This window comes from Citrus sinensis, chromosome 3 (genome assembly GCF_022201045.2).
Source record: "Citrus sinensis cultivar Valencia sweet orange chromosome 3, DVS_A1.0, whole genome shotgun sequence".
In the NCBI taxonomy this organism is placed as follows: Eukaryota; Viridiplantae; Streptophyta; class Magnoliopsida; order Sapindales; family Rutaceae; genus Citrus; species Citrus sinensis.
In genome coordinates this window covers 11,776,898-11,787,806 of record NC_068558.1, presented here as the reverse complement: position 1 = coordinate 11,787,806, position 10,909 = coordinate 11,776,898, and the positions used below count along the sequence as shown (strand labels likewise).

At 34.8% G+C, this 10,909-nt stretch overlaps 1 protein-coding gene across 8 annotated transcripts in view; it reads right to left on the bottom strand.

Annotated features, from left to right (window-relative positions):
- Positions 1-766: 766 nt before the first annotated feature.
- The window catches only part of LOC102625352 (protein SHOOT GRAVITROPISM 6), a 31,082-nt gene continuing 20,939 nt past the window's right edge, over positions 767-10,909 (bottom strand). For 6 of the 8 annotated variants that reach the window (XM_025099309.2, XM_025099310.2, XM_006477694.4 and 3 more), the window contains 20 exons: positions 10,680-10,789; positions 10,411-10,539; positions 10,208-10,282; positions 9,992-10,125; positions 9,818-9,890; positions 9,531-9,662; positions 8,698-8,879; positions 8,501-8,623; positions 8,330-8,390; positions 8,133-8,228; positions 5,582-5,682; positions 4,680-4,785; positions 4,271-4,384; positions 3,978-4,052; positions 3,171-3,269; positions 2,137-2,208; positions 1,969-2,051; positions 1,788-1,881; positions 1,419-1,526; positions 767-1,339 (listed from right to left, as the gene is read on the bottom strand). In XM_025099309.2, the coding sequence (XP_024955077.2) occupies positions 1,160-1,339; positions 1,419-1,526; positions 1,788-1,881; positions 1,969-2,051; positions 2,137-2,208; positions 3,171-3,269; positions 3,978-4,052; positions 4,271-4,384; positions 4,680-4,785; positions 5,582-5,682; positions 8,133-8,228; positions 8,330-8,390; positions 8,501-8,623; positions 8,698-8,879; positions 9,531-9,662; positions 9,818-9,890; positions 9,992-10,125; positions 10,208-10,282; positions 10,411-10,539; positions 10,680-10,789 (2,147 nt within the window). In that variant the 3' untranslated portion in view covers positions 767-1,159. Of the gene's footprint in view, positions 1,340-1,418; positions 1,527-1,787; positions 1,882-1,968; positions 2,052-2,136; positions 2,209-3,170; positions 3,270-3,977; positions 4,053-4,270; positions 4,385-4,679; positions 4,786-5,581; positions 5,683-7,068; positions 7,365-8,132; positions 8,229-8,329; positions 8,391-8,500; positions 8,624-8,697; positions 8,880-9,530; positions 9,663-9,817; positions 9,891-9,991; positions 10,126-10,207; positions 10,283-10,410; positions 10,540-10,679; positions 10,790-10,909 lie in introns of those variants that run through there. The other 2 variants (XM_025099312.2, XM_052436492.1) reach the window with 2 other exon arrangements.

The following is a 10,909-nucleotide window of genomic DNA, read 5'->3' as shown; positions in this document are numbered from 1 at the left end:
CTAGGCATTTTCAGCTCTATCCAAGACGTGCAAAAACTGGAGGAAAGTTGACATTCAGCTTATGGTGGTTTATTGCTGGGTGATTTTGTTTTCAAGAAACAAGTTTATATTTAAAGACAAAAGAATTTATCCTAAGATCTCAACAGCCAAGGCTGAATCGGTTTTGTAAGCATATCATGGAGTGAGACAAACAAGAACAACTCATATTGACAATCCTAGAAAGGAAAAACAGTAGAAGTGTACTCCTCCCCCAAAAGATGTTTTTAAAATCAACGTAGATGCAACCAGTAGTAGTCCAGATCAGAAGGTACGATTGGCAGCAGTTATAACTGATTTAGAAGGCAAGGTAGTAGCTGCGGGCATAAATCAGTCTCATTTAAAGGAAAGTGTTAGTATTGCAGAAGCTGAAGCTATTGAATGAGGCTTACAGGTGGCCAAAATAGTAGTCTCATCTTCCTTGATCATTGAATTAGATTGCAGAGAGTTGGTGGAGCTTGTAAACAACACAAAAGACTGCAAAGCAACAATTCACTGGATCGTTTCAAGTATCCAGTATCTCAAAAGGGAATTTCAAAATGTTAAATTTCTTTTTGTCCCTAGAAACTGTAATGCTCATGCCCATTCTGTAGCAAAATTCTCTTTAGAGAATGATACATCTGCAGTCTGGAAAGATACAATTCCGGCAGACATACATATAGTATTGGATACTGTTGGTTTTAGTTGAATGAAAAGCTTACTTTCTTTTCCAAACAAAAAAAGAGGCAAATAAATGAATAAGTAATTCACTAATAAGCTCTCCATGAAACTTACTTTAATCGTGTGAAGACAAAGGTGTTAAGCCTCTCCACTCTACAACAATATAAATACACACACTCAACTATAACAACAAACACCCTGAAAGTGCAAACAACCAATTACAACAATGACTATTAATATACAAAGCCATTACTTACAAAGCTTTACAACAAACGACTCCACAACTGTAGAGATTTACAACATTTTATGCAAGGGTAGATCAATGCAATTATCTTCCCACGCTTTGCCAAAGTGCATTGCTTTTAGTTTCACCTGATACAACAATGCCGGCACTGTCTTCTCATTCCATTCCGATCAGAGTCAATATCAACAGTGTCATTTTCACTTATAATCTTGTACACAGCTACTTTTTAGTAGACTCGGACTCGTAACCCCACCGAAATGATTCCACACGCTCAAGTCGAGTTGATCTCCAAGAATGGGAGTTAATTGATTTAAGTAACCAGCCAAGTGATGAAGAGCACGTTGCTCTAACAATTGCATCTGCTGACCGACTCAGCTTCACCACCAACAATCCAAACACCTGAATAAAGATATTTTTCATTAAGTATGATTCTTTTCACTATAACTCACAATCGAAGGTAAAAATATCTGAGAATGACCTGAGTATAGAAAAGAGATAAGATGTGTTGATCATCACAAAGACAGAGAATGCTACTGGAGAAGTAAATTGCATTCGCCTGAATGATGGGCCATGGTGCTTCAAAAGCCTGAATCATTGTCATTCTTATGTCATTACACTTGCAAAATAATAGAAATTATTATTATAATAGCAGTGTAGGGAGTGAGAGAGAGAGAGAGAGAGAGGTGGTTGAGGAGCGATTGCAAAGACAAAAAATCCAACAAATATTGAGGAGACAGATCCTCCTTTGTCTAACATAATGTAAAGATAAAATAGAGGAAGTAGGCATTGCAATCAGTAAGTTAAAAAAAAAAAGAAAAAAAAAATCCGTTATCAGAAAAATGCAAACCTGTATTGTTGATCCCATATAACTATCAATTCGGGATGGAAAGTGCTGCACAAACTGCCTGGTGAGATCTCTTACAAAAGTTTCATAGTCGCTTCTGAAGAAATGAAAAACAAAAGGATAATTAAAATGGAGCACAAGAGATAAATTTTGAACATATCTTCTCATTTAAGATTGTACATACCTATGATCAGAATTAAAACAATGTGAGTTGAAGATACCATACACTCCTATTTCCATAAAGGGAGCAACTTGTTTAAGAGTATTCTATTCATTAAACAAACAAGTATTGTGTCAAAGCTTTTCCCAATAAGTGTTGTACAAAAAGTAGAAAATGCTGATAGTCACTTACTCGGCAAGCCTGTCTAACACTAAGATCATCGTCATATATATGCAAAATCAAGCGTGGCAGCATAGCATGTATCTGCAAATAATTAAGTTAGATTAGCTGAAAAGTTAAATGAGAAAAAGACATGTATCCAGTTACATTAGCTTTATCATATGTAACTAGAGAAAAGAAATCAAAGCATGTAAATTATGATATTCTACTAGTGATAAGAAAAGGATAAAGAGGGAGGAAAAACAAAGTTTACCAAATAAATATAGATTCATTATTTTAACATTTTATTCTAATAAGAGTATTTTTTTTTAAATATAAGTGCTGATAGAGTATATTTCGCAGTTGAGTTGTCTTATGTTCATTGGTCGTCACTAACAACAACTCTAACAGACGTGGAATATGTAATTCTTGATTTATCAAGAATGATCCTCCAGCATTATCAATTCAACAATTGAAACGCCATTGTTATATATGTAAACAATTTATTCACTCCAAAAAAAGCCATTCAATCCAGTGCTGCTAAACTTGTTCATCTAATTCAAACGACAATATTGACAGAAAATACTCTTTGAATAATATATAAAAGAGCACTAATAATGGCCGGCTCACCTCTTAAAATTTATAAGCAAATTAGAATGAGCCTAAAAGGCAGACTCCCTCACATACTGTATATAGCTGAATTTAGTCAACAGGCTTGTATGGATCCCACACAGGACATCATAATCTCTATTGCAGTTTAGTTAATAGAGTGGAGGGCTTTTTCAAGATTCCGAAACAACACGTCTTGGTGAAATAAGTTTTCAAACCATGCTGAATAACAATCAGTCTTGTCCACTTCACCTTATAGAAAAACTGAAAAAGCCTGAATAATGGTATCTAAACTCTAATACCTGATATAAAAATTCTCAATATATATGTATATATATATCCTACATAAGCAATAATCTTCTACCATGGATTCCTAAATCTGAAACCTATATAATACAAAGAGAGGAAGTAATGCATTAGATTATTCTTTGAGAAAAATATTGGAAAACGCAAGAAACCTGCTCGAGAAATGCCTCCTGCTGCGACCCAACTCCAAAGTTGCTCAGCGCCCCAAATGCTGCAAAGGCGTTTCGTCGCATCTTAACATTCATGCTTACCTTTTGCAGATAACAGGTCCATTAATCATTTGATTAGATAAATAAAATCAGCACCATTCAAAACAACATGCAGCATTATATTCATGAAAAGTAATCAACCAATCTCATGTTTTCATAAATCCACATCATGTGACAGCTGACCCAGGCAGACACTGACTTTAGGTCCTGAGGTGGATGCATATGAAAAGCTAAAAGACAACTATAGTTTCATCTGATAATATTTGGATTCTACCATCATTGGAATAAATGTAAGTATTAACAGCACAAAAATCAATCTTTCAGCATGCTATATGATTGGATCATGTTCAAAATGTGGTATTTATACTTTCTATTACACTTATTAATGATCTATACTTTCCCATTAAGTCTTTATGTTGGAGGAAATTTTCTTCTGTGATAATCATTTGGTGGTGCAGTTACAATGTTGTGATTCAGCACAAGATATTAAGTCAACACCATATTCATTGTTTGATGTTCTTGAGAATTAAGTTTCATTACTACAGTTTAATTACAACTCTTGGACCCTGAGCTAACAGCTTAAGCTTCGGTCAAGACTGGATCCCCCAAATTGACTACAACTACAAGTTTAATGAGATAATTTCCTGTTCAATCCATGCATCTAGGAGCAGATTATTAATGAAATCCAACTACAATGATAAAAACCTAAATACAATATATTTCATAGAAACATTATCAAAGGAAACATACTTGAAGATTGCGGAGCCGCACAGAAAGGTTTAGCAAAATTGGTTCCACGGCATCTTTGGATGATGACTTGAGAATCTAAGACCAAAAGAAAAATATAAAGAACAGTAACCAAATGAATCTAGATAACAGGATAAGAAACATAAGAACTTAAAAACGAAGAGAAACACACGGATAATATATTTTGTCTCCTATTATTTAAAAAAAAAAAAAATTAAGCATGCCTGCATGTAAGGGCATGCAGCGCATACACACTAGAGAGAGAGCAAATGACGGAAAGAGAGAGAGAGAATCACCGTCAGCAAGCATGAAACTGCAGTTAGCTGCACTGATTCATCTAAATCATCAAGCAAAGCCAATATCACACTAAGGACTTGAGTTGCATACTGATGAATGTGGATTGATGGTATCTGCAGAAGACATATAATGGAAATCCATTTTTCGTAAGGCATAGAGACAGCATAACAACAGACAGGTTAATACTTAATATTGAGAATTAAACATGTCTATCAGTCACAGCACCAAATGAAACATAAAATTCACCCAGAAACTGCCAGTTTCCCTGCTTCTGATGTGACAGTATGTATGTGCATGCATGTCTATATTTACAAACCTCAAATGAACTTTCTAGCAGAAAAGACCCAATATCATCAGCCACTACAAACAAAAACGAATATAAAGAGTGAGTTTCTCAATATATTGCACCTGCACAAGTCCTCTTAAACAAAGGCCTCTGACAGTAGGAGATTCATCTGATACATGCCGACACAATGCTTCAACCATCTGTTCTAATAGGGAATCAAACCCACCACTGGACCATCAAAAAAGCTAAGCAAATAAGTAATTGAAAACATGGGTAAAATCTAGAACATGAAACTAGAAAAATTAGAGAGACAAGCATCCATGCGGTGCTTGCCCATCAACCAATGAGCAGGTATTGGGCAGAGTTCACATACATGTGAAAACAAAACATGATGTCATCTCCAATGCCAAACTAGTATGGCTAGTTTAAAAGTTGAAAATGCAAAGATCACAGAGAGACATCAAAGTAAAATTACCTCAAAGAAAAAGAGTGAATAACTCAAATAAAAAAGAACTACATGCCCACAAGTTAAGAAAGTTACATCTTCAAAAAGTACATCAGTCTGCAATAGAAAACACACACACACAAAATCTAAAAGCCTAAGCTTAATAGATATAAACCCAGTTAACTGAACAAACAAATTGAGCTATTTCATGCCCAATGTCAAAACACAAAATATATTCTCAACAGCATCAATCTCCAAACAGGGAAGAGCATTGATGCCTTGCTGTTAAGGACATAAAATATCAACTTAGGAAGTTCAACACCCCAGCTCAACATAGAGATCATTCTAATTTAGTAGATTCTTACTAATATGAAACTGATTGACAAGGATTAGAAGAAAAATAGAAATCAAATGAGGAGAGGATGGAAAATGGAGAAAAAGACTTCATGTAGAATAACAACATGGTAGCAATATGGAGCCAGTTAATTTAAATAGATATTCTATACAAGTACAAAAGAATAAAATTAAATGAAGCAAGTTGACAGAAAATATTTCAAGAGTAGATCATTCTATACAAACCTATAGCGGACAAACTCTGATAGTGCTGCAGCTGCTGCTTCCCTTTGAAATCTTTGTTGTCGGTTTATGGATTTAGTCAAAATTAGGCATATAGTTTGAACCTGGAAGCATCAACCATAAGAGAACAAATATGAAATTTCAAAAAGTTTTCCAACACCATCACGTGATTGTTAAGTAGTTATGTGATGATTCCACAACTAAGGAATGGTTGCACCAACATGTCAAAGAAGTTCGATGTCGGTGTTACAATAATATTTCTTTATGAGCTTCATACCAAACAATTCCAATTTGGGGGGAAAAAATTGTTCCAGACTAAAACTTTTGTAGCAAACAATAATTTTAATAATTATTTGGAATGTATGATATTGTAGGAATTCATGGTTTTATGTATTTCAGTCACATTATCAATTGTTGGGTTTAGATAAGTTTTTCTACTTTGGTTTTCTTACCTAAGTAAGATTTATATTATTTATTTGAAGTAGATTTGGTTCTTTTGCCTGTACTATCCTGATCTCTTTTCAGAGCTTATGTTTTTCATTTCTTTTTTCATTAAAATCATTAGAATAAATGAATATGTGAAGGGAACTAGAAAGGTGGTCCAAATGTCCAGAAGAAGCCAAAAACAACTTTACAAGGGGAACAAAACTAGACAATTGGGTACACTCGTCTAAACTAGCCATGGACAAGCTCCAGCTCCTGCAACTTAAACTCCCAAGAACTCAGAAGATCTATAACCTGGACAAGGAATTGAAAGAAACCTAACAAGAATATTTGAGTCAGGCTACATATCCAAAATGTTATTCCATAAGTTTCATCTGGAATGAAGTGTGATGTGATGTGGCATTCATCAAGTTGTCGATGAATTTTCATAAATTTCAATGTAATATAGCGCACCATTCCATCATATATAGGATCAATGCAACCTCATTCGGGATGGGCATTTTGGGAAATTTTTTTGGGTATGTAGCATTTTTTCATTTTGCAACAGCCTCCCAACTGAACTGAACTAAAAGAACTGCACAGAAATAATAAAATATAATGAGGATATGTCTTGAAAGTCCTTTCAAGTGTAGACCCAAAGGGAAGCAAAAAATTGAATCTTGTCCGATTAAGGACTGTCTTCTTCCCCCATCTTATCTTAAAGGATGCGTTCGTTTCTATATCATCATGTCATTCATGATAAGCCTAAGAGTCTGAGACAGCAGATTTCCAACCATTTGGTTTTCTTTCCCTAACCGAAACATACAAATTTCCATTAGAAAATCTTTACAAGTTCTTGGAATAGCCAAGAAAATCTTAGCTTTGCCATAAAGATTTGACCACAAAGAAGATGCAATTGCGCAGTGCAGAATGACATGAGCTGTCATTTATCATCACTCCTATAAAGGACACAGCGGATGGAAAGATGGAAAAGGCTTCTGCTTGGGAAATTTCTTTGCAAAAAATCAGCTGTATTCATATTTTCCAGGAGCTAATGCACAAGAAAAAAATTGAATCTTCGAAGGATTTTACCTCCATAACATATTGATTATTGCATTGGTTGAAGATCACATTTGAATTCTTATCTGACAACTTCCAGATAAAGGGTTACAAGAATACTACCCGACAGCCTCAAGTTTCCAAGGTCTTCTATCTCCCTTCATTTCATCAATTATAACGGCCGTCAACCATCTCCATAAGATCTGAAAACTCCTGAATTTCACTCTCCTTTTAAAGTGGAAATTCCAACTGCAAATGACCGGGGGTGAAAGAAGAAACTGAGGCATTCCTTGTTGAGCATGGCCTATAGAAGAGAACCAATCGCTCAACAGAGAAAAGCGCATTACGTTGCCATTACCCACATCTAAATGGATTGAAATTATGATTTGTTTATGAATATGATTGCTATCTCCCCATCTCTTTTCTGTTCCCTTTTCCTTCTCTTTCATCTCTAATATTTTCCTATCTCTTCACACCCCACCCCCCCAACCAAAAAAAAAACCCAACAATGACCTACATTCTTTCTACCACAGTTCTTTCCTTTCTCACTATTTTCTATCTCCTCCCACTTTTCTCTCTCTTTTGAATTCTTCCTTTTGTCTAACCAACCTTTATACATTTACACATTAAATTTGTATTAAACAGAATCACATTGAAAAGGAAGTAGCTCTTATGTTAAGTTGTAAAACTCCACAAAAGCAAAGAGTTTCATGAATTTTTGTCAAAAATTGGCTTTGAATTGAAACTAATTCACAAACTTTTAGTAAAGCATGCAGGAAGCCTTCGTACTTGGTCCAAGTGAGCTCATACGTTATTTTCTTTCTATTTGAGCTTTACAACTATTGTTGATATAGAGCTCATATGGCCAAGTCAGCATGATCTTTCAGGCTAACCAAGACTTAACATGACATGAGTTCCTTGCACATGAAGGAGAACACAAATTGGAGCTCAAGTACAGTTCTTGGCCATTAACATTTAAAAGTTGTCATTCTCAAGCAGACACCACCCAAAAAAATAGAAAGCAAAAAAGATGTTGAACAAAATGCACAATATCCGAGTTGTCTCACATTACCTCTTTTGGTCTCTTTATGGAGACGCAGCCAGCTACATCTCCAATAAGATTAATCCACTTCTCTTTATCATTTTGCTCCCCATCTCTAGCCAAAATCTGCAGATAAAAGTTCAATCTTATTTCAACGTCAGTTTTTTTTTTTTTTAATAAACAAAATACTTGAAGGCAAATAGAAGCAGTATCTATAAGTCATGTACCTTTCTCATTTCAAGGTCCCCAACACATTCACAAAAAGACTGAAATGAAGTTAATATAGCTCTGCATAGGTTGGGCAAAGGTATTTATTTGAAGGAAATCTTTTTCTGAGAATAAGATTTGAATATTTAACGAAGATATTTCTAGAAACAAAAAGAAGTTATAGCACTAACCGTAATGGTTCATGCTGACCAGAACTGGCTAGACCATGACAACTTCCCAATTGGAGTGTGAGTGCAGCAAGTACAGGAGCATAACTTTTTTCAACAGCTTTCTTACCGACTTTACCACCGCCCCTACAACTTAAAATTTTAAATAAAAATGCTTTAAAAAGTCAGATCATGTAAAATTACTGAATGCAAAATGAAACCTGAAAAAGGCAGTGAGAGCTAGAATAGCAGCTTGCAAAATGTCATCATCTATCCAAGTATCAGCAGAATGACTTGAATAGTCTCCTTTCTCCATATCACCCTTAACGAAAGGAGTCTGGTTAAGGGCAGATATGAGATGCTCCAAGAACAAAAAAGAAAGAACAGCATGTTGGGAGAAGGCCTATATGAAAAGCAGGATGTAAATAAATATAATGTTAATATTAGTTGGTATAGGTTGTGTAAATTGATATTGAGATTTTTCTTAAAAAATGGAAAAATAACAAAGAGAGGAAATTAAAAAGATAAAAGAGACTTTTAAGTATTTTTAAACTATAGGCCAGCTTGCTTAGACATTAAACAGATCGTTACAAATTTTGTAGCGAAGCCAAAAAAAATATTTTAATAAGTAATTTTTTTTTCAATTTCTTAAACAAATCAATTCTTGGATGCAATTTTTCTCGTTGGTCAAACGTTACCAAAGAAACTGTATCTGTGCTCTAGTGCCTAAAATCTTTCCAAACAATTTAAAGGTTTTTCTTGAGAGACAGAAAGAGAGAATGGTAAGCTATTGAGTGTGACAGTGAAATTCTTCAGCTACTCTAAATTCTTCTTTCATTCCACAAAGAAGAAGAACTTTGAGCGATCAGCAGTCATAATGATTTACCATGCAATGTAATATCTTCAGATTTAAGGTGGCAGCAAATTGAACAAGTATCATTAAAAACTTGTTCAATTGCTTTACACTTGAATTAAAATAAAAATGAGATTAAGAATAAGAAGCTACTCAAGAATAGAGCAATGATCTTCAACCCCAAAATCAAAGTGGACTCACATGGAAGGCATCCTGCATTGGCCAGCCACCTCGTAGTCTAGATATGTCCTTTGTGACTATATCCTTTCCAGCAGTAGCTAATACTTCATTGAAAACAATTTTTGAATTGGTGTTCTCCGCTAGACAAGAAATCTATTTACAGTTAAGGATATACATGTCAAAGATTCAGCAGTAGACAAAAGGACCCACAGCTGAATCAACAAGCTAAGTAAGATAAAAACAAACAGAAATTAAAACTTGCACTTGTGAAGTACAACAGATTCAAGTTTTTAAGCAAAAAAAGATACAGCCCCAAGAGTTTCCAACCGCAAATGTTTGTCAGTTATATGCACTGCAGCAGAGAGTAAAGACTGGGTCGTCCTGAAGACACAGAGATAATCACCCGTACCAAGAAATACTTACAGATCACAGTTAAAAGCTTGAGTCTAGAACTATTTCTACTAAATTTATAAACTAGAAACCTTGAAACATCAGTTTCACTCAGCTCGTTTCCTCTCTTTGTAACAAACTCAACGACAGCTTGAATAGCCCCTTCAGCTGACTGTTTGGTCCTATCACATATAGCTGTGGTACAACTATGCAAGGTGGCGACAAGCTTCAAGAAATTAAAAAACAACATGAAGATGCCACATTCTTCTGCAAATTTGTAAACCATGTTTAAGAAAAATAAAACATACCTCATCCTTCGTCAATAAAATACAGACAGAGGAAACAATTCTGTTAAACACCTCAGATGGATCAATAGAAGCATCCTGAATATACAGAAAAAAAGGAACTCAAAAATTACCAATATGTCACATTTTCACTCTCCAATACTTTAAAACAGCAAATATAAGAAAACAAGACTTTGTTAAAACAAACATGATCGTGATGTACTTACACTTCTCAAGATAGCAATAACATCCTCAAGGGAGGACAAAGCGCCATAGGACAATTCTAAATCTATACCAGAACTGGAACCAACAGGCCTTGGGAGTGAAAGAGAGATGCTAAAGAGTTGATCAAGAATCTGTCCAAAGAATAGGAAGAATTTAAGTTTTGTATAAAATACTTGTAAAGCTCATAAACTTCACATAAAAATGATTGCACATGCTTAGCCATACAGTATTTACTTCATAGACCATGATAACTGCCGACAAATTTCCATACCTGAGCAGAAATTTTTCTAACTTCAGAATCAGTGTCTGCACAACGAGGAAGATACATTATGACCCTATTCCCCAGACACAGGGCTTCACGACTTGGCAATACATATGCCGCTGAATGATTGAAAATAAATAAATAAATAAAAAGAATGGCGTCAGTAAAAGAACAACAAATGAAGTATAGTTGGACAGTTGGCAGAAAGCATTAAAGAGGTAAGTTGTTATTAAAAAACA